Below are 23,443 nucleotides of genomic sequence, written 5' to 3'. Positions count from 1 at the left end.
AGACATTGGAACGTGGGCCCACAGTAGCCCCAGGATTATCTTGTATTTATCTGGCTAATCTTTGCTGAGCAGGTATGAGCCAATTAAATAGACTCTTTTATTTCTTCCCAAGGCTGCCTGATGGCCTAAGATTATGGAAGGAATCTAGCTATCGTTTGATCTCAAGCAGAGAAACCCAAAGCCATGGGCCTACCCAGATGTTTTAGTCATTGCACCTGCCTGGGCGACATCTCCAAAGAGACCCCTGGTAGATGCTCGGGATCAAGTGGACTGGCTTATTTCTCCTATTCTGCAGTACAAGCGCCAGTATACGATTTGGACCAGCAAAGCGGAGGGGTTCCAAGGCTGTTCAACTGGTAGTGCCAAGAAGACAGGCCTTGAATGCCGTTTGAATTGTAACTGGTATCTCTGAGTGGGGAGTGAAGAGTGGCCTGTGTTTTTAACTCTGATTCCGGAGGTTTTCTCCATGACTTAAGTTTCCCCTTCTTTCATTCCTCCTGCTTCCCCACAGTTCATCTCCGCTTTGTGCCCCATTGTGTGATGTGGAGGCCCGTCGACAGCACTGCAATGCCAAGTTTTTCCTTGACAGATCTGCAAGCACCGGTGAAATGCACCCCTCTATTCCCCCAAATGGGTCTGGGTGGGTGTGGCCGCTCAAGAAAGCTGGGCCCTACACGCGGCCTCAACGGGCGGCCCGAGGGCACCAAAGGGCTTTCCGGGCCGGGTTTCCCATCTCTCTACCAGCTCCAGCAGCCGACCACAGCCTTCCCGCGGCCTCCCTTCCCTGCTCGCAGTACTAAGGGCTTCGGAGTCTGCGGCCGGCCGCCTGGCCACGGAAGCCTGCGGCCCGGCGCCTGCCCTCAGGCTAGCTTTCCTCCCGCAGCTCGCCTCGCCCCGCCGCCAGCGCCCCAGGGAGCCCGGCCGCGCGCCCGACGCCCCCGCGCCGCCCGGCTCGCAGGCCCGAGGCCAGGCGCCCCTCTCTCGGGGGCTGGGCGGCGGACGGGCGTGGCCGGCGCCGCGAGCCCTCCCCGCCCCGCTCCCCTTCCCTTCCCTCCGCTCGCTGCCATCTGAATTCCCCCGTCGACTCCTGGGCGGAGGCCGAGCGAGCCTTCGCGAAGGGCGAGGGCGGCGGGAGGAGGGCCCGGGCGCCCCTCCCGGGCGGCGCGGCGCCGGCCGGCGGTACAGTCGCGCGCTCGCCGCCAGCAAAGCCATTGGCTCGGCGCAGTCACCCCACGCGGGGCTGCAGCTGCGGCCTCCGCGGATTGGCGCGCGGGCGGGCATCCAGCGGGGCGCGCGCGGGCGGGTGCGTGCCGCACGGGCTGTAGCGAAGCCCACCGTCGCCGGGCTGGGCTCCTCCGGCCCGTAAAGACCACCCTTCCATTGTCCTCGAGTTGCTGAAGCTGTATTTGGGGCGGCTGCCAGCCACAGTCCCCAATGCTCCGGCCTAAAGAAAGGGCGCGAAAGGCGCGCTCCCCGCTCGGGCGCACGCACGGACCGCCGCCCTCGGCGGCACACTGCAGCATTTCGCGCTCTCGCGCCGCTCCCCTCCCCGCCTGCATCATTTGCATATCCCACGATTGTGGCCAATCAGGGCTCGTCTCTCTCGAAGCGGATGGCTTTTGCCTGAGAGGAAAGGGAGTGGCTGGCGGCGCATGCGCCGCGGTGGCCGACTTGAACCGAGGCTTTTATTGCTGTAGTTTATTTCCACCCCTTCCCTCCTGTTCTCTCTCTCTTTCTTTTTTTTCCGCCCTAGCTGGGGCTGTGTTGGAGCAGAGGAAGAAAGGGAGACAGAGGATTGCATTTATCCCTTCCGTTCCTGAAATCTGCTATCAGCAAGACCAGCTAAGGGGTTGCAGCTTTTTCAATCCTGCAAAAAATATCATCTCTTTCCTGGCAATTTTTGCTTAAAAGCTGTCCTCTTGAAATTATTTTTTTCCCAGGAGAGAGATGTCTTATCAGGGGAAGAAAAATATTCCACGCATCACGGTGAGTTTGGTACTTGGGAAATCTGCGGTCGGCCAGCAACCTTTTGTGGCAAAGAACATCTAAGGAATTTTTTAAAAGGAGGGGGAGGAAGAGGAACACAACTTTTCTTTTTTCTTTTTTTCCTGTTGCTAAAGAAAGCGATCGGGGTGGTGGGAGACGCAGTGATATAGAATTGTAAGCTACATAATTTGTAAGGCATTAAAATAGGAGCGTAAGTGCATTGAAGGACGTCTTAGATAGCGCGCCAGATCCGCTGTATCCTTTTATTGTCAGTGCGAGATGCTGCATTGCTGGCCTGCGGGGTGTAAGCAAATGGATGCCAGATTGAATATGCATGGTTGAAGCTCGGATATTGTTCTCCGGGCTGCGTGCTGTGAGGCTGGACTCCAGGAGCTGGATGGGGGAGATGGAGAAATGGATTCTCCCTGTGCCTCCCGCCCCCACCATAAAGGCTTTCTGGAGCCTTCCTCCCGCGTCTTAGAAAAAGGAGCGGGTTTCAGCCCGGAGGCGTAATGACAGCAGAGGGATGCTGGAAAGGGCAGGGAGTACCGGGATGATGTGGAAACGGGAAGGGAAAACAGGGACACGGTGATGAGCAGAGGAGGGTAGGGGGCCAGGCGTGGGCTTTTTGTTGATCAGGGGCTGGTTTTCGGTGGCCCTCTCGGCTTCCTCGCCCTCGGTTTGGGGCTGGAACCCTGGCAGGGCTCTGAGCTCGCTTTCTTGTGTCTTTCTGCCCCTTCTGCAGCCAAGGAGGCGCCTGTGTTGGCGCATACAAAGCGGGCTGGGAGGGTGGGCGTTGGGGACAGCGCCGAGCCGGGCTCGCGGAGGTAATGGCGCTGCGCGAGGCGCGGAGCAGATGGCCCGGCCCGGCCTGGCCTCGGCAAGACAATGATCGCAGCGGCTGGAGGTGTCGGCGCAGTTCTGGGGCCTGGGGTTGTTGGTTTGTAAATCACGAGAAAAAAACAGCTAAGCGATGAATTTGCGATGCTTCAGCGCTGAACCACAGGTTCTTGCCTTTACCCGCTCTCTTGCCCCCACCTTCTCCCCATCTTTTCCTGGAAAAAAATCGCACCAGCCCTAGTTCTCTACATCCCCGAATAAAATCCCGGGGAGGGAGGAACGCGAGGGAAATTCATTGTTATATAATGATGTGCAATTGGAATTGGCCAGTTGATTGCTGGGTAGAACCCAGGGCTGAGGCAGAGACCGAAAGAATCCTGGTAAACTCAAGATGTGTTTAGGGCTGGATTTGAGGGCGCGCTTTCGCTCTGGTTTCCTCCTTAGCCACGGACACCCCGGCTTCCTCTGGATGCACAAGGGCACACCCATCCGCAGGAGAGAGACGTGGAAACAAATGTAGAGGGGAGGGGGCGTGTGCTCGGGAGGACTTTATGGGATGAGCCAGGCTGTGCTACAGCGAGGGTGGGTACTAGCTTTTTCTTGAAGGCCGAAGACCCAAGATCCGAAAGGGCCGGGCGCAGGGGCACCGACCCTACGTTACGTGTTCCCTCCTCTGGAGGAAGGAGTCTGGGGAGTGGGGGTGGGGAGCAGATTTGCTGCAAGCCTCAAATAATTTGTTGTCTTCGTGAATGGAAAAGGCAGTTTCATTTTGACAGTGTGCGGAGAAAAAAATTTAAAAAGCAAACAATCAAGAGTTTTTTTTCTTTAAAGAGCGCCCCCTCTACCCTTAAAAATCTGGTTGCATTATTTTAGGACCTATATAGCGTGGTTTCCCTCCTTCCATCATCATGGCCAGCATCTTATGTAAGAAGCCTTCTGGAAGGCACTAGAGTGGACGAGGTTGTGATGTCTCATTTTTTTTTTTTTCTTAGCATGATGTTGGCTCGGGGATTCGCATTGATGGCTGGGACAGGTACTGCAGTGACTAAGCGAGCTGGTAATGAAGGGCAGGGCTTCTCCTTCTCTCCTAGGTGAGATTTATCCTGTTAGAGCTGAAGACTGGGGGAAAGGGGAAAAGATCATTATAGACGGAGAAAAGGACACTGGAGCAGGTGACCTTGCGCGAGTGGCTTAACCCCTCAGCCTCCGTTTGTTTATGTGTCATAGGAATAAGAATCTGGCCCCACCCACCTCACAGATGTGTTTTCGAGGCTTTGGTGACTTAGGGTACGTGACAGGATTTTGTAAAGGTCTTTACATTTACCTTATACAAGTGCAGGAATTACTGTTGACTCTTTATTCCCATTTGACTTTTTGAAGTCTATAGCAGGATGAAGGACCCTACAGTGTACAAAATTAAGATGAACTTACTGTTTTTCATTATGTTAGAGAAACAGTAAATACTTTCTATACCCGGCTGTGTGTGCATTTATGTGTAAAAGTATCTTTTTTCCCCTAGGTGTCTAGCAGCTTATTTATTTATACCTCCTACCCCCTATATTTTTTAAAGATTTCTATAATTTTCTTTTTTTTGGTGGGTGCTCACTATAAAGAGCACTTAGTAGGAATACTGGTTTGTAACTAAGTTAACCATTGTCAAAGTGAATGTCATCCTCTGATGTGTTTTGTATATTAAAAGAGCAGTCTGTGGTTCAACTTGTAACCCAGTCCAGAAGAATACAGGTGCATCTCCACTGAACCCAGGCTGTTAATATCGCATTCCATCAACAGCGTTTGGGATAGAGATGAGTCATAATGTAACATTTCTGTTGCATTTCTGGCCCTTGTGTGCTACTTGTCATAGACCTGTATTTTTCACCAAGAGAATACAAGTGCATCAATAATGTAGATTTTGGAACTTGCCTTTTCATCTACTTGATCACAAAACTCTACCTTTTTCTTAACAGCTTGGTAGTTAAAGTGGTGTATATTTGAAGTATATTCCCCCCTCTTTGTTACAATCTCTGATTTATCTCAAAGATAAAAAGCAAATATAAAGAACACATTGAAATGAAACTTTGCAATTGTTGAACCAAGTGTGTTTGTATAGAGTATCCCATGACAACAGACTTGGTTACTTCCCCCCCCTCCACACCAACCTTGCCAAGAATTGACTTCCCTACATGTGGGTGTATTTTTTTTTTTAGAATGACGTTTAGCCTAAAACCATTTAAAAAATATTGTCTTCTTTATCTGAAATGTTTTCACTGCTCTTTAAAGGGAAATTGTTAGGTGTTCTTTCATTTTCTCTCTTTCAGTGGAAAGGGATCTTTTTTTGTTTCATTTTGTTTTTAAACCTAGGATAAGCTTTGAGCTTTTGCCAGTGTGTTCTGACTCATCAAGTGATGAATAAGTTGTCACATCAGGTTCACCTTTGTCACTGAACCTTTCCAAAATTGGCTTATTTTGAGCATCTCTTCGGAACAGTGAAAAATAATGTCCTTAGCTCATTGTCTTAGTAACAGTGTTTCTCATCAGTCAGGTATGAATTGTGACCTTATTACTTTCTTTGTTTCAGAGCGATCGTCTTCTGATCAAAGGAGGTAAAATCGTTAATGATGACCAGTCATTCTATGCGGACATATACATGGAAGATGGGTTGATCAAGTAAGTGTAACTCGTAATAGAGACAAATTTGTGTACCTTCCCATACAGCTCACGTGCATAGCATCAAACTTTGGTGACTTCAAAGACTCAACTACCTTAGGGTCTGTTTAAGTTCATTTTGATTGGTGGTAATTAGTGAATTTGAAAACTCAGATTTAGGGAATTCAAAGCCACAAATGCACACCCATTTCCTTATGTGTTAACATAATTCACTCTTTTAACTGAGGTGACACAATATCTTCCTGTTGCCAGTTCAAATACTTGGTTTATGATCTATTGAATATATTAAAGGTTTTTCCTGGAATGTAGTTGTTTCCGTAGATTGCCCAATCTAAGACATAAGCGTGGTGTTCCAGCCTCTTCTACCAAGTTAACACATCTGCTTTCTTAGTTAAGAATCCAAGTTGCTGGGGCCACGGGACAACAAATTAACAACCAAGTAACAGACAAAGTACTGCCTCATCCTGAGGGAATTGTAGGTTTCATTCTGTAACACAAATAAGACTGCCCTTGTGTTTATTGTGTATTGTGTTGCAGAGGAGAACCAACAGAGGGTTAAGTGTGCTGAGTATATACCAGTATCCTCCTGCCCTCCAGACTGGGACAGCTCACAGGGCCCTGGAGAAGGAGCACATCTGTTTAAAGACAAACACTGTAGCGAATGACATGTTTTAAATAAGCAGCATTCATCAAGTGCTAGCAGCAAACCAGTCCAGAGGAGTGGAAAACTGGAGTGGATGTGTCTGTTGCCTGGAAACTCACACCCTGATTTATGAACCTAAAATAGGTTTTAACGTTTCCGCATTTAATGTTTTCTCCATGTGTGTTTGCTTGTGACATTCTCTGCTCCAAGCTCTCAAATACCATGACTTTCATGTTCCATTTTCCCCCAATTAGAAGGCAGCATGATACTGGCCTAGAAGTGAGCAAGCCTGCGTGCTATTTTTAGTCAACACTAATTTGTTTTAGAACTTTATCAACTCCTCTTTGATTACTTTTTCCTTCTGGAAAAAAAAAAAACTGGTAGCAAGATGTAGTCCAGATGTTTTTTAAAAATTGGGAATGAATCCATGTCCCCCAACATAATATCAGTTTTTCTGTCTTTAGTATCTGAGTTGCTGAGCATATGCTTCCAGATTTTTAAATAGTTGTAATCATCCTGTTCGCTTTTTTTGTTTTATTTTGTTTTTTTCTTTTGCTTTGTTCTACTACCTTTCCACCCTGTTTTCTCAGGGTTGAAAATAAATGTTTGTAAAGTGCAGCCAGGCCTGGAGAGAATTGCTCTAGGGTAATTATTTCAGCTATGTGTGTTACAGCAAAAGTGTTGTGACCTTTTATGTAAATATCTTGGGGCTTTGTTATCATTAGATCTTAGGGGTTTTCTGGCAACTAAACGTCCTGGATCAGGGCTTCTAGTGTCTTATTTACATTTTGTTTTCTAGTATGCTCTGCTTTGCCTCTTAGTTGGGCATAGGGACTGGGGACCGCACATATTATGAAAATGAACAGTAATCCAAAAAGTCTATAGAACCTAGGGAAGGATGGTTTCTGGCTTCGTGATATGTCTCTCAGATGCCATTTGATTCAGGGATGGTTCATTTATAGCTGTTATCATTCCATCCTGTTTATTTAGGCAAATAGGGGAAAACCTGATCGTGCCAGGAGGGGTGAAGACCATCGAAGCCCATTCTAGGATGGTGATCCCTGGAGGGATTGATGTCCATACCCGCTTCCAGATGCCTGACCAAGGAATGACCTCCGCCGATGACTTCTTTCAAGGCACGAAGGCAGCCCTGGCTGGGGGAACCACCATGATCAGTAAGAGAGCTTAAGAATAATGATCTTAGAGCTTGGTAGCCATTATTGTTTGAAAATGAGTCTTTGTTGTTTGATTCTTTCCTTCTAAAAGTTGCTGGACTGAGCAGTGGATTGATTGACCACAGAAGGGGGTGGGGGTGGGACAGCTGTTTGTCTTGGTGTCCTTTTCCTCATTTTCTTGTCCAGCTCGGAGTTGTCCAGTTGAACTGGAGAATACGGTTCTAGAGAATTTTGGTAGGTTAGAAGGAATGGCTTCTTGCTTTCTCTGCTTGAACTTTTGTCTTCCTTAACCTGAACATGTGATTTGATTGTGGTCACTTTAAAGACACAGCATTTGGAGTAGGTGTCAAAACTATCCGTTTTGAGCCTTTGCTCCAAAGTATTTGATTTTGGTTTTTAAAGAATTCCTGAGGGTGCCTCTTCCTGGAATGAAGATGGGGTGCAGTAAGTGGAATGTTGAAGTGGGAACTTCTCTTCTACTGCTGAGAAAATCAAATGGGGGGAATATTTCCTGGCCTGGCTTTGACATAAATGGATTTGGGAAGTCCTGCTTGGAGAGGGAGCCATGGATAATATTAATTGTCATTTAGATATGAAAATTGCCGGCACCAACAGCTGGGTGTCCTTCATACATTGCTGCAAAGAATTTATGCTTTTTTTCAGCTAAATCTAAAACGTATTTCCTGGAGTCCTAGCATGCACATTAAGAGTTTGCTTGTAAAATGGCAATTTCCAATGTGTCTCTTGACGTCCCTGTAACAGATCTTGTTTTTGAGGAGGTGAGGAAGCTACACCGTGACCTGTCAGACACATAGGTAAAAAAAAAAAACCAAGTTTATCTGAGAGTGAAAGTAAATACACAGTCTATCTTCAAAACTTATAGTTCAGTTCAGAAGAGGGTCAAAGTAGAAAACTTCGCTACTTTATTCCTTAGAGAAACCCCTTTTACTGCTTATTTTTCAGAATGATGGTCTTTTCCCCTATAACTTCATGGTCCAGTCTCTCACTTCCTCTTTTCTATCCTACCACCTAGGTGAACGTTACCCGGCCATCCCCTCCTAGTTCTGAATTCCTCTACATTTTAAATTGCGCATTCCTGGTCTTCTCTCAGTCCCTGTCTCAGAGTGTCTGAAGGATCAGGGACCATTCTCTCCTGATTCAGCTCTCTAATGACAGAGCCTGCAGGTTTAAGCCTTATTACTTCTTTGTTTTTGCTGCACACATCACCTCCTAACCTAGTGGGGGCCATTCTCAAGGGGTGAGGGGACCCTCCCCCACACACCTCAGGACCCTGACCTCCTGGAGAAGGCTGCATTTTGTCAGTGACGTCTGTTAAGACTTACTTGGTACCAGTGGGCATGGCAGCCTGTCCTTCAAGGCCAGCTGCAGAGCCACACTAGAGCTTTGAGAAGCACAGACTGCTTGGGTGTCAGCCTCCAGGGTTAAATCAAGGTTATAATCTGCCTCCGTTTGGAGTTCATATGAGGGCCCTGTAGGCCCCCACGTTGGTCACAGAGTATTAAGAAGCCAGAAATAACATTTCCTGAGTGAGTGGTCAGTGGTGTCTCTCACTAGAGGGATTGCTGGGCTGGAGCGCTCCATGGTAGAAATGCTGCTAACCCGGAATCTGACGTTCTGGTCTCCATCCAGCATTAAGTCGCTGTGTGACCGTGGGCAAGTCATCTCCCTTGGCGGAGCTGCTCATGTGCACAATGAAGGATTTGCTCAAGATGACCTTGGATGTCCCTTTCAGCTCCCACATTTGGTGATTCACTGAGCTCAGAGACAGTTTGCCTCTGATCAAATGCACTTCGCTCAGCAGATGAATAAAAACCCTGTTTTTTCTCAGACTTATTTGAAAGACCCCATCATTCTGTTTTCTCCTCTCCTGCATCCCTGAATGTGCCTTTCACTCCTTACACTCAACCCATTCTTTGCCCCCCCCCTTCCTGCTTCTCGTCTCTTCTCTGCGTTCCCATCCCCCACCACCTTCGCCACGAGTCAGGGCATATCCCTTCTTGCTGATGCCTTGACTTCCTCTTTGACCTTCCTCCTCAGCGGCTCTGGGGTTCTTTCCCTTCATTCAGGGTGGGCTCCTTCTGAGCAGGGACAAAGGACAGCTCCACCAGTCCTGCCTCTGGCCTCTGGGCTGAGAACAGTCAGCAGAAGGCCTTATGGCAGGTCAGAATGAAGGGGAAGTGAGAAGTTGGACCGCCTGCCTTACTCAGTTGGGCAGAATGTGATCGTGTTTTAATGTAGGGTTTGTGATGCAGTCAGTTAGGCCAAAGAGTAGGGGAGTTTAATGAGCACACCCCAAAGTGAAAGTCCTCAGCGGTGGTGGGGATGTGGTTAGAGTTGTCATACCCCAAACTCCACTGCTTTTATAGCCTGAGAAAAATATTAACTACCCTCGCAAATAACCACCCGTGGTTACTGACCTCTACAGAATGCCCACTGGCCTGCCCTTCCCTTAGGATGGAAGTGGGAATAATACAGGTGAGGAAGTCAGGATTTTTTCTGCTTGCTGGTCATACATTCTGCACTGGCTTCCAGTGAGTCCCTGGCACGGGCATGATTTACGGAGACAGTTTTGCAAAGAGGGAGAACTAGCTTCGCGTTACTTTGTTGGTGCCTTCGACCTCCTCCTTCAGTGAGATCGTAGCTTCTTCAGTGAGTATGGAGGCCAAACGGAAATGCTTAGGGCACTTGAAAAGATTCAAGTGAAAACTTGAAGAAACAAGCCATCGAAGTCAATTGGTGCCCCAGAGCCCACACCCCTGTGCTTCCATCTCTCTGCTTTGCTACAAGCACATGCCCTTTGCTGTGTGTTTCTCAGGTCCGTCTGCATCGGCACTGCCCAAGGTGGAAAATGTAGCTGAGCGGTCCAAGTTTAAAAATGGAGGTGACACGTCAGCAGCAGAAAATAATATTATTGCCATCAAACAGAGCCTCCCATTGAGAATGGCACAAGGAGATCTTTGTAAGGGGCACTCAGTGCCGGGCAACTTTGCCCTTCCCATCCAGTGATGGGTGGGCGGAGCCTCCGGACGTGCCCTGCAGGCGGCTTCTAGACCGGCTGCGGGGTCGTGGAGGTGGCGGAGTTGCGTCTTGGGGAAAATGCTGCTGGCCTCCCCGGGAGCTTTATGATCATCAGTGTTAAGACCCCAGCATCTCTGGGAAACAGATGGGAATGGTTACCTCCATTTTATAGAGGGGAAATCTGAGGCCAGAGGGAAGCGCATTATTTGCTGACACTGTATCCTGTGCGTTAGTGTAGATGGTAGGTGTGGAAAACACACCTGCAGCTCTGGCTTCACCCTGCCAGCTGTGTGACCTTAAGCCTCAGTGGCTTCATCTGCAAAATGGGGAAAGTTAGAAAGATGGACTTGGAGACATTGGAACAGTACTTGGCCCGTAGTGAGCACTCAGATGTGGTGAGTTACTGTTATTCCATCTGCATTAGGTGCCAGCAACCTCCCATCTCTGTAGAGACCCCCTCTGGATCTCTGCTTTCTTAATGGAGCCAGAGAAGAGGCTCCAGCTGCGGGAGGAAGCAGGGCTTCTCCAAGCGTGGTCAGCAGGCTGTGAACCCCAGTGTTACCTGCTTGCATCCTAAAACATTCAGCTTCTTGGGCCCCACCCAGCCTATTGAAGTAGAGAGTGTGCTGGTGGGACCCGTGAACTTGTATGTGAATCTGGTGATTGTCACATGCACTTGAGCTGTTTGCAAGTATGGATCTAAGGGGTCCAAGCCAGCTCTCCGGACTCTAGATGTCCAAGACCAGGAGCCACAGATCAGAGAAGAGAGCTTGACTGTCATTTCTGCTAACCTGAACTCCAGGCTTTCCATGGAGGGGTGGAGCCCCAACACAACACACCATATGGCAGAGATCCGGATAGGACTTGAGCACGGAGAAGGTGAGGACAGACTGCTGCAGCAGGCCTGGAAGGGGGGGCCTCTCTCTCTGTCTGTGCTCTGGACTTGTCACCTTGCAGATGGGGCCCCCTGGATGTGCCTCAGGCACCTCCATCTACCTATCCCCAGGCAGCCTCTCCTGGTGCCCAACCCCAGAGAGGGCCTCCGTCACGGTCGTGCTGGCTTGAACCCATAAACTCACCGTGTGCTGAGGTGAGAATGTTGTCTCTGTATTATCTCTTGCACCCATCCCATTACCGCCACTGATTTATGCCTTTGTTGCCTGTACTGGATTTTTGCCCCAGCCTCCTGAGGAGGCTCACTGCCTCCAGGATGCTGTCTCTGCAGCCTGCATGTCTCCTTGCACCCTGGGTTCTTTGTCTGGCCCGGTGGGGATCGTGCCATCTCCCTCCCGTGAAGCCCTCAGCGGGCTCCCTCTTGCCCAGAGAACGCAGCTCTAGCAGCAGAGCCCTCCACGACGGGATGTAGCCCCGCTGCCCCAGTCTGGACTCACGTTGTCACCTCGGCCAGGGATGCCCTTACCTTCTTTTCTTTGTTACCCTTGGAGGCCCTGCTAGGTGTTACCTCTGTTCCAGAGCCCCCACTCAGCCCCCTTCACTGTAATGCACGGCGGCTTCTCCGTGCCTCGGCGGTCATTGGGTCTTTATCCCGCGGCCCTTATGGCATGCATCCTGTGGTACCATTTGATCAAGCCTCCTGCCCCTTTCATTTCCATCCTCCCCACGCACCCAGCTGTGTCTCAGCCCTCAGGCGCTCCACTGACGCTTCCAGTTGAGTGAATGAATGAATGAGTGAATGAGTGAATGGAGACTCTAGGGGGACTTGGTTTCACGCCTCATCTGAGCGCGATGCCAGAGTCCCGAGAATCCCGGGGTGGGGTTAGTGTGTCTCATGTCTGTCATGGGAATTTCAGTGGAAGCAGCTGTCTGCAGGGGTGAACCCCCGTGTCTGCCGCCCCATCCCCGCAGTCAGCCTAGTGCGACAGTTGGGGGAGGGAGGCAGGAGCAGAGAGCCCGGGGCCCTCACCTGGCCTCAGGTCATGATCAGGGACAGCTCCCTCCTCCCCCTCCGCCTGGATCATTCTTTCAGGAGGAGGCAGGGTCGCAGTCCCACGCAGTCGTCCTGTGAGAGCGCTCGCTCTTAGCGCACAGGGTCTGATCTGTTTGGGGAGGGGTCCTGAGTACTGTGGGAGACACAGCGGTCCTTGCCTGACGCCCCTTGGGCAGGTCCATCCCAGTCTTTTCCGGCCAGTCTTGGCTGTGGAGGCGGGAGGCCTGACAGAAAGGCGAGGTGGCTTCCCGTGGCCCTGCTGGCCGGGCTTTCCTCAGGAGACGTGGCTCAGGATGTCACTGTGGTACATCCACTGCTTGTCATTTTTTCATCCATGTGGCATTTGGGTTTGCTCCCTGCTTATGACGAGGACACACGTGTGAACACACACACTGTATAATATGAATTGTCTGTAATTGATACTTTGATTATTCCCTCTGCACCATTCATTTGACTCGGGTTTAGAAAGTGTTTACAAAAAAGGCCGACCACATCAGACTAAAGTTTCAAAGTCCAGGACCAAAGTCGCGGCCACAGAATCTGCCCATGGCCTGGCGATTAGAAAGCCACGTTAGCCGATGGGCTGTCGGTGTAGGCTCCTCCTGTCCGCTGCTCACGTCTCCCCAGGCCCACATGGGCGAGGTCACTCTGTGAGCAGACACCATGGGACTGGGCCTGCCCAGGTGGCACCATGCAAGTCTCAGCCAGGAAAGGCGGGATTGGAAGAATCTGTCTACTTCCCGCAGTGTTTTGGGCTGATCACCTACTACCTGCTGCTGAGCAGAATGGAGGAAGGGAGGGAAAAGATGAAGCATCCTGAGAGATGGCTCAGCTCTTCCTGAAGGTCCGCATATACACTTTACTAAATGCTGTTTTCATGCAGGAGGCCATTGGGTTGGGCTTGACCCGCCAGCCTCATAGCCCTGTGGGTTTAGGGTAAGGCCCCTCCAGAGGCAGGGCTCTTCCTCTTTGGGTCCCTAGGCCCTATGTCCGGGACACTGTGGCAGTTATCCTAATCTCCTCAGAGTGTGGGGAGTCTCAGTACTTGGATGCTCCCAGACTTCCCATAGAGTGGGATGTTTAGACTTTTGGGAGCTTCCTGTCGACCCTGTTGCCCACAGTGGCAGCTAGAGCCAGGAATGGTAGCGGGGGAAGTGGAAATGTTGAGTTCCAGCAAAGTCTTCCCAGTCTCCGGATGTGGGGAATAGGCTTCCGTGGTCAGCATCCTGTGGGATCAGGGTTCTGTGTGGCTAAATTAGAGCCTGCATGGCACATACATGTCCGAAGACACCCCTCGTTCTGTGTCCTGGCTCAGTAAGCTGGGCAAAGACTTTCGGAGGGCACATGTCATGCCCTATCCATTCATCTATGGCACCTAGCATACGTGGACGCTGCCTCTCCTGGCTGCCTGATCAAGAGCTGAATGAGCCTGGACCAAAATCCGGACCCCATTGCTCCTTCTACAGAGAACTTGGTAGCTTAACATTGGTGTCCTGGGACCCCTCTTCTCGTGAAATCCTACATGGGCAGCCCTCCCCCCTCCCGCCCCTCACCACCTGGCAGATAAGGCTGATGAAGGCAGAGCTGCTCTGTCTGAACAGTGGGCTGGGGGAGAGCCCAGGTCCTCACTGTGCTCCCCGTCTTGGCAGCTCCTCTGTCTTTGGGGAGTCCTAGGTCTTGGGGAAGCACAGTTTGGAAACCACCCCGTTCCATTAGGGCCTTCCCCATTGCTTCCCTTCCCTACCCAGTCACGTGACGGCTCCCTGCACAGCTCCCACATCGAGTTGTAGGGGAGGAGGGGGTTTGGTAAGAAGGGACAGAACCCACTTGGTCATTGAAGAAAACTCCGAACCACACTGGAAGTTTGGGGTGGTTTTTGTAACATACGTCCTTCTGTTCAAGACAGGAACTGGGACAGAGCACCCATGTCATTTTCCCTGCCTGGGTTTGCACTGCTTGGCTGGGCTTTTCATGAAAGCCCATAATAGGTAAACATTATGTCCTCATTTGCAAAATTAATGATACACAGTGTTTTAAAGGACAAATGCCTGTCTTAGGGAGTGGCTGGCCTAGGTGTTTGCGTTTTCCTACCTACCATTCATAGTTCTGGCCCCAGGTCACTCCGTTTTGGCTCCTTGCCCCTTTTTCCTCTTGGAGAAGACCTCCCTATTTTTTCTTGGAAAATGATTATTTATGTCTTTGGGTTTTGAGGGCTCTGCCTGAGTTTCTGCTCTTGTTGGGTGAAGCTGTTTACCCAAATTTCTTGCTTTTAGGCCATCCTAACTGCCATGGTAATGATAAAGGGTAATTACAGTGAGTAGAAATTAGAGTTCTCTCTGGTTAACCCATTTGGGAGGCAGCTTTCTTAGAATGTGACTAAATGTTCCCCTAATGATAGAGAGGATGTGGTGGGGGGCTGGGGCTGTGGCCAAGGCTGCCTGTCCAGGGAAGGGAATTTTGCAGGGAGCCAGGGCAGTAGTTATAAACCTTGATTGCACCTTGGGATCAGAACTTCTGACCTAATTGTTCTAGGTGGCCTGGGCATTAGTTTTTTTTTTTTTTTTTTATGTTAATCACTATACATTCCATCATTAGTTTTTGATGTAGTGTTCCATGATTCATTATTTGCGTATAAAACCCAGTGCTCCATGCAGTACGTGCCCTCTTTAATACCCATCACCAGGCTAACCCATCCCCCCACCCCCCTTCCCTCTAGAACCCTCAGTTTGTTTCTCAGAGTCCATAGTCTCTCATGGTTCGTCTCCCCCTCCGATTCCCCCCCTTCATTTTTCCCTTCCTACTATCTTTTTTTTTTTTTTAAACATATAATGTATTATTTGTTTCAGAGGTACAGGTCTGTGATTCATCAGTCTTACACAATTCACAGCGCTCACCATAGCACATACCTCCCCAATGTCTATCACCCAGCCACCCCATCCCTCCCACCCCCCACCACTCCAGCAACCCTCAGTTTGTTTCCTGAGATTAAGAATTCCTCATATCAGTGAGGTCATACGATACATGTCTTTCTCTGATTGACTTATTTCGCTCAGCATAATACCCTCCAGTTCCATCCACGTCGTTGCAAATGGCAAGCTTTCATTCTTTTTGATGGCTGCATAATATTCCATTTTGTGTGTGTGTGTGTGTGTGTGTGTGTGTGTGTGTGTGTGTGTGTGTGTGTGTGTGTATACCACATCTTCTTTATCCATTCATCTGTCGATGGACATCTTGGCTCTTTCCACAGTTTGGCTATTGTGGACATTGCTGCTATAAACATTGGGGTGCATGTACCCTTTCGGATCCCTACATTTGTATCTTTGGGGTAAATACCCAGTAGTGCAATTGCTGGGTCGTAGGGTAGCTCTGTTTTCAACTTTTTGAGGAACCTCCATACTGTGCAAAACAGTATGGGCATTAGTTTTTAAAGGTTCCAGGTGTGGCCAGGGTTAAGAGCTATGGATCTAGGTGCTTGTTCCAACAGTTGGTCTTCAGCTGAAACTGAGTGAATATCTGTCAAGGTTTTCTATTCTTTTTTATTTTACTTTATTTCATTTTATTTATTTTTGCGCGCGAGAGAGTACATGAGTGTGGAGGAGGGGCATCCTCTGTCAAGGTTCTGAAGGTAGAGGTGCCCTCTGCCCTTTGCTTCCTGCTGACTCCTGTCCTCTTTGTAAAGGGAGGTGGGGGGATTGCACTGTCACAAACCTGGGGTGTGTGGATTCTGTAGCCAGGTGTCCTCCAGAAGCTTGTGAAACAGGGTGGGGATGGGACGCCTGGGTGGCTCAGCCCGTTAAGCATCTGCCTTCAGCTCAGGTCATGAACCCAGGGTCCTGGGGTGGAGCCCCGCATCATCGGGCTCCCTGCTCAGCGGGGAGCCTGCTTCTCCCTCTGCCTGCCACTCTCTTGCGCGCTCTCTCTCTCTTTCACTCTGACAAGACAAAAAAAAAATCTTAAAGAAACAGGATGGGGCCGAGCTAATGTTAGCAAAAAGGCCCTCCTCCAGTTGCTGTCCTTGGTGTCCTGGAAGGTTGTACTTGGCTAGCGCCCTAATAGGGCACTGGTTAGGACTTGGAGGAAGTGGGGTGGGAGGTTGGATGGGGGGGTGTTGAAGGCAGGGGAGTGCTGAGTGCTGGAGCTGGGATATGGACTGATGTCCCCAGCCCTGTGGGCCACCTGCTGTGGTGGTTTCCCTGAGAAAACCCTACTGTCTTTAGGTTGAATCAATAGTGTTTATGAGCTAATCTCCCTCTAATGATAGGTCAGAACTGGAATCCTTCCTTGTGGGGAGCCTGTGAGGGAAAAAATCAAAAGAGCCTGGAAATAACATAGAATCATAGACTCTTAAGGCAACCGTTCAGATTTTCTGTCCCGTCTGTCTCCCAGCTGGGTGAAATTTACTAGACCATGCTTCAGAGGGTGACACAACAGAACAGGGGTGGGGGAGCTCCAAGGGGCCGAAGACTTCGGTTTAATTCCCTTTCTAGGACTCGCTGCTTGAGTGTGATCATGTGATACCTTAGTTCTAGATGGCCGTTTCCACGTCTATAACATGGGGACAGTGCAGTCCTGTTTGTTGGAGTTATGTGCGAAGTCAGTCAGGTTGTTTGTACCACTATTTGGAAATGATTGCTGTGACACTTTCGGCACACGTGTGAATCGACTGATCTATCTATCTACCTGTTATGTGTCTGTCTGTCTGATACCTGTATCTGTTTTTCTGTCTCTCGTTTATCTCCTCTCTCATCTCTGTATGTGATTTATCATCATCTTTTCTATGCATCTAGTCTGTGCATCTAGATAAATCTGTATTATCTCTCTAATCCATCTACGTCATCTAATGTCTACCTACCTATTGATGGGTCAGTGTGTCTGTTGATGAGCTGTTCATCTCTCCTGCTCCAAGGGTGCAGTCACATGCCGGCTGATTCCAGATGGCTTATCTCCCTTGTAATGGACATCGCGTTCTGAACATAGCAGGAAAAACCACTATCTATCTATCTATCCATCTGTCTGTCTGTGAAGCCCTCTAAAATGGCTTCTTATACAGAAATTGAAAATTTTACTTTTCAAGTCCCGCCCCCCCAAATAATTGCTGGAAAATTTGGGGCTCAAATTTCTTGACAACACACTCTGCCCCACAGATGCAAAGCGATGTCACCAGGAAACAGCTCATCAAGTCAGTAACTCTTGCTGGATTTGAATTTTCAGCCAAACAGGAATTCAGACGAGGCCGACTTGATACTTGGTTGTGACTGTGCTGTTGGACACCCGGGCCCCTCTCTTCCCTGTGGTGGACTCATTGCAGTCTCAGCAAGGATGTTTGTATTTCTTGCTGAACCTGCGCAAATACCTTCTTTCCCTCCACTTGCCGAGCTCACCGAGCACAGCCTGGAGTCATTCTTCTGGTGGTATTGGTGACAAATTCTCCCCCAGTGGGTGTCCCACCAAAGGAGGGCTTTAGTCATATGGGGCTCAGCACTGAGAGAGCGTGGTGAGAGAGTCTGGGCAGAATGCTAAGCTCTCTCCTCTCTGGGCAGGCATGGTGAGTGACCTGTTTTTGACATCGAATGAAGGGACCGTGTCAGACCCCCTCAGAGATGAAAGCGCCCGTCCCTGATCCATTATTGGCCAGTTCTGGCAGAGACAAATAGCTGCTTTCTCTTCGACATGCACATCTCCTGCCGCTTTCATCCAGCGGGGAGTCTTTATTATTTATTTCTTGCCTGGATTCATCAGCAACAAAATCACGGGGGACAAAAAGCAGATGGAACAAATCCATCGTGAAGGCAAGACGAGAGTTTAGTTAGAAAACTGTGCCCTGAGGGGTTGACAGATATTTTGGGGATACACTGAGCGTAAGGGAGGGGGGATGGCATTGGTATTTGGGAGGAAATGTAATTTTTGCCTTAGAATTTTATATGCAAATCTGACAGAGTGTTGCAGCTCAAGTCCACAATTGGTGGTATGTTTTAAATGTCATTTTACACCATTAGACGGGGGGCTTCAGCCCTATAAGTAGCATGGGCATTCCAGTTCTGCGAGCGGGAGGGGGTGCTGCTGATTATCACCCCAGGACAACATGGTCAATCAGAGTGGTCTCAGGTAAACCCGGATGAACATCACTCTTCCTCTGAGGGGCTTGCAGAAGGCTTGCATTGACTTCTCTTGCTTGCAGGGATTCCCAGGGTGGAGCTGCATGATTGTCTTTTGCACTTGAGATGGTTCGAAGAATGTGGGGTAACTGCGAGGGAGCAGGTAATCGGTACTACTTATTTGGGCATCGATGCTTGGCCAGCTCTGTGCCCGCCATTTCTAGTCTTCCATTAGCCCTGAAGATGGGTGGGCTTTTGCTCATGCCATAAATGAGGAAATGAATGGGAGGCCCAGAGAAGCCAGGTGACTTGCATAAAGCCATGGAGCTTGCAAGTGTTAGTGCTGGGATTCTGATCCAAGCTCTGGGCTGACGGCACTTGCAGATCACAGAATAAAGGGGTACTGTTTGCTTTTTAACAATTAAAAAGTGTTCTTATGAATGCTGTTCTGTGCCCAGCGTTGTGCCGGGTGCTTCACACATATCCCAGATGCAGCCCCCACCTTGACTTTGCGATCAGGCATTGGGCTAATATCCATCCCCAAGAAACAGAAGGATTTTGGTGTCCGAACTCTATATTGCTCTTTGATCCAACTTTCATTTATTTACTTTTTTAAAAATTTATTTACTTATTTGAGAGAGAGTCAGCTAGAGAGGGAACATGAGCAAGAGGAGAGGGAGAGGGAGAAGCAGACTCCCTGCTGAGCAGGGAGCCCAGTGCGGGGCTCGATCCCAGGACACTGGGATTATGACCTGAGCCGAAGGCAGACGCTTAACTGACTGAGCCACCCAGGTGCCCCCCCACCCAACTTTCATTTAAAAGTATTTTTTCTGGAACATTAAAGGAGGGAGTGATCAGATAGTGATCATCCTCTCTAAGCAGGAGGCTGTGCCCGGTGGGGGAAGGTGCTCATCAAGGTGGTGGTAGGGAAGTATCCGGCCATCCCAACAGAAGCACCGGATTGGTGCCCTAGATTGCCCTTCTGAGTCCCAGGGTGTATCTGGAGAGTGATCAAGAAGCATAACCAATGCCATGCATTCATCAGCTGAACTTGACCCTGCTTCTGGGAGGCCCAGGAGCTCTTTTCTGTGCAGGGCCTGATTGTGCTGAGTCTGTCACCCAAGCTACTTCAAAGGTCTTCTTGCCCTTGCCTGGGCCTCATCTTTCCTCATTTCTCTGACTCATTTTGGCATGGTCCCCCTGCGAGGTTCACTGGGCTCAGCTCTTCTCGAGTGTGATTGGGAAACACCTCAGGCAGATGGCATCGTTTGAGGAGGAGCAAGGACAGGGAGGAAAATCCCACAGTTTTTCAGAGTTGGGATTGCTGTTCTGCACATTGTGTTTTCCTTTATGGAGATAATCCAAGGAGAAGCATGAGGTGGAGTGGAAAGAATTTGAGGCCCACACTTCTTGACGACACATCTTAATGGAGCTAGGAATCAGGAGATCTTAATTCTGGAAGGGACTCTGCTGCGTATTCATTAGCTCAGGCAGGTGGCCCCTTATTTCTGTCTTGTTTTTGTTTTTGTTTTTTTAAAGATTTTATTTATTTATTTGACAGAGAGAGACACAGCGAGAGAGGGAACACAAGCAGGAGGAGTGGGAGAGGGAGAAGCAGGCTTCCCGCAGAGCGGGGAGCCCGATGCAGGGCTCCATCCCAGGACCCTGGGATCCTGACCTGAGCCGAAGGCAGACGCTTAACAACTGAGCCACCCAGGCGTCCCTCTGTCTTGGTTTTGTCAGTTGTCTGAAGGGCCTGGGTCAGACTTTCTTGCCTGATAGGATTGAAGGAAGGATTCAGTGGGGTGGTGCCTTTGACAGGGTTTGGGGCAGGTTTCAGATGGGGGTGGGTGGGAAGTTGCCCCTACCGTCCAGTTTTGCTCCTGACAGTGAACACTTCTTATCATGACGAGTGGACACTGAAGTATTTGAAGGGGGACCATTGTTTTGTAGTGATCGACTTCAGCAATCACCTCGCATTTCATCATCTATACACCTCGCCTTCTTTTATCGAGATTCGATCAAAATGGGCAGGATAGCTCTGAAGTGGTTTTTTTTTTTTTTGGACATTATGGTAGCATATCCTCTCCATCACCCAAATTTCTTTTCTTGCTGAAAGCATTTAGCTCTGTTATTGGAGAGTTCTCCCCTGGCCCCAGGAAACATAGTTTTCACCTTACTTTGGAAAAGAAGGATTTGCTTTGCTGAATTTTATATCCTGCTTAGTGGGATATTTAAGATACCTGATCATTTTCTCCCTTATATTCTGGGAAAAGGCCCATTTGTTTAATTAGAAAAAGGTACTTTTAAATAATGGCTGGCTCCAAGGACAGGTAAAATTTTAACACCAAACTCTTTGCTCCTGGCGGATGGATGATAGTGCAACACCTGATTTTGAGCCCCAGGTGAGGGCTGTGTCTGGGATTTAGAGATCGTTTATTGCTGTCTCTTCATTTTGCAGCAGGGAGACCAAAGCCCAGGAGGTGGGTGACCTTGGGGTTAGGACAGAGACCGCTGCTGTGCCCTGTCCCCCACGGGGCATGTTTCTCTCTGTACCAGCGTGTCTTATGTGCATTTTCGTTCACTACCAGCAGTGAATGCTGGCGGAAGTTCCCTCATTCTTCTCACGAAGAGAAGCTTCTGTGCAAAGCTCATCTCTGTGGAAAAGCTTCCTTTCTAGAGACTAGCTGGAAAAGGTGTCATTCCTCTTTGTGGTAAAACGGGGGTTTTCATTAAATGGCCAAGCCTCTTAGCCTTAGAAAGACAGACTGGAAAAATCTGATAAATAAAAAAGAAATAGATTCTCTTCTCTAGGGGGACGGAAAGTTTTTATCCAACTATATTCCTGCTGCCTTTGGCTTGAGGGATTAGGCATATGACTTTTATGTCTCAGTTCTGAGAGTCAGATGATCCCGAGACCATGTTCCATGCAACATTTCTGTTTCTATGACATAAATCCCCGATTTCCATTGTCTCCTTGCCAGTTAAAGGTGGCCTCTAGCAACTGTTGGGTTTTCCATCCATGACTGTGCCAGAAAATGTTATTTTCCTGATTGTGTTCCCGCTTCATGGATTGGCTTGACCCTTGCCTTTTCTCATTCTCTGTCCTGAAGGCAGTTTGCACTAAAACCTGCCTAACCATTCTGCTTGTTCCTAGGAATTTCATCAAGAAGAGATGCTGAGTAACAGAGTCTCATTAGTTCAGGCTTGCTTGCTTCCTTCCTTCATTCACTCATTATTTATTATTTATATGTTGGTTTGCACAAACTATATTGACTCTCTAAAAGTTAAAAAATCTGTATATAATTTATAGGCCACAAAACTTAACTCTTTTCAAGTGTATAATTCAGTGGTTTTCAGTATATTCATAGAATTGTGCAGCCATCACTACCATCTGATGTCAGAACATTCTCACCACCCCCAAAAAAGAAACTCCATACCAGTTAGCAGCTACTCCCCACCCCTAACTCATGCCAGACACTCAGCTACTCTTCGTCTCTGTGGATTGGGATATTTCATATAAATGGAATCATATAACATGTGGCCTTTTGTGTCTGCCTTCTTGTGTTTAGCAGAACGTTTTCAAGGCTCATGCCTGTCATAGCATGAATCAGCACTTCATTCTTTTGTGTGGCTGAAGAGTAGCGTGTTGTATGGATAGACTACGTTTTGCTCATCCGTCGACCAGTTGATGGCATTTGGGTTGTTTCTACTCTGTGGCTGTTGTGAGTGATATAATGTTCAGTGGGTGGACAGATTTGTATGTGCACATATGTTTTCGCTTGTCTTGGGTATATATCCAGGAGAGGATGTGCTGGGGTTTATGCTAATTCTATCTTTAACTTTCCAAGGACCTGCCAAACTTCACTAGTGGTACCATTTTCTGCTCCCACCAGCAGTGTAGGAAGGCTCCAATTTCTCCATAGCCTTGCCAACACTTGTTATTGTCTGTTGTTTTGATCACAGCCATCCGGGGAGCTGAGGGCGGGCGGGGGCGGGCGGGGGCGGGAAGGGGGTATGTCATTGTGGTTTGACTCTAGGGCTTTATTTTGGGGCCAGTCTGCTTGTTCCCTGCCTCTTAGTCACACTTGTCTTGATCTGTGATGTGAGAACTTGGTTTTGAGTTATGTTTTCCTAGTCCTGCATGTGGGCATCTGATGTGACAAGTACAGGGATGCTCCTCTCTATGAGACAGAATCACTAAAATCAGGTCTACCCCAGAAAAGCAGGGTTCACTTTCCTGGTTGGCTGCCTCTGCCCCCTCCAGATTGGTTCTTGTCTCACCGCATGGCCCAGAGTGAGTCCTGTTTTGCTGCCTTTGTGACCATCCTTCATTCTGCTTTATGGTGGGATGGGCAGGTCACTGCCCTCTGCCAGGGAGGGAACTTGGCAGAGGCTCTTTAGCCTGCCAGGCCCGGGGAACTCCTGACTGAGTACTGGAGATCTCCCGGGCCAGTCCATTCCTGCCTCAGATGGGCATCCCCCCCCGCCCATAGGAAATAATTACCTTCTGAACTGATAGTTACAGAGCCCTTTGCACACAGCTGCTCTCTCCTGGCACCCTCCTTTTCACATTCTGTAAGATAGGGCGAGAAATGCCCCCCCTTCCCATGAGGAAATTGCAGAATAGAGAGGTTAAGTGACTTCCCCAAGGCCACCCAGCTAGTACAAGGCCAGACGCAGACTCACGTCTTGGTCATCTGGTGGCATGTTGCTGGGTCTCTGTCATCTGGGGGGGGCGGACATCAGACATGTGAACGTGGTTTCAGGACGTGCGCTGGATTTGAGGTGGCTCCATCGTTTGCTTTCTGGATGTTTCTGATGTAACGGCGATGAGAACCTGCTGGATCTGAGAACTGACAGTGTTGTGCTTAGGCGGCTGAGGCTGCATTCATGTGGGCTGGTGGAGGGCGCTAACGAGGATGTGGTCACTTTCCCCGTGCCATCACAGCTATTGCTTTGTTTAAACAAAGTTAATTAGTGCTGTGGTTTCCCCTGCTAAGAAAACCCTGTTCATTCATCCATTCAGCTGATGTTTGTTATGCCACTT

General features: G+C 49.1%; 1 protein-coding gene across 3 annotated transcripts in view; it reads left to right on the top strand.

The window, feature by feature from the left end:
• Positions 1 to 23,443, top strand: part of DPYSL2 (dihydropyrimidinase like 2) — a 124,645-nt gene that overhangs the window by 52,864 nt on the left and 48,338 nt on the right. The window contains exons 1-3 of one of the 3 annotated variants that reach the window (XM_027598883.2): positions 1,656 to 1,986; positions 5,405 to 5,493; positions 7,127 to 7,311. In XM_027598883.2, coding sequence (XP_027454684.1) covers positions 1,948 to 1,986; positions 5,405 to 5,493; positions 7,127 to 7,311 — 313 coding nt within the window. In that variant the 5' untranslated portion in view covers positions 1,656 to 1,947. Of the gene's footprint in view, positions 1 to 1,655; positions 1,987 to 3,898; positions 3,918 to 5,404; positions 5,494 to 7,126; positions 7,312 to 23,443 lie in introns of those variants that run through there. The other 2 variants (XM_027598885.2, XM_027598882.2) reach the window with 2 other exon arrangements.

The sequence above is a fragment of the Zalophus californianus genome, chromosome 2 (assembly GCF_009762305.2).
Source record: "Zalophus californianus isolate mZalCal1 chromosome 2, mZalCal1.pri.v2, whole genome shotgun sequence".
Taxonomy (NCBI): Eukaryota; Metazoa; Chordata; class Mammalia; order Carnivora; family Otariidae; genus Zalophus; species Zalophus californianus.
Note: the sequence above shows the minus strand (reverse complement) of the source record. Positions and strands in the feature narration are given on the sequence as shown.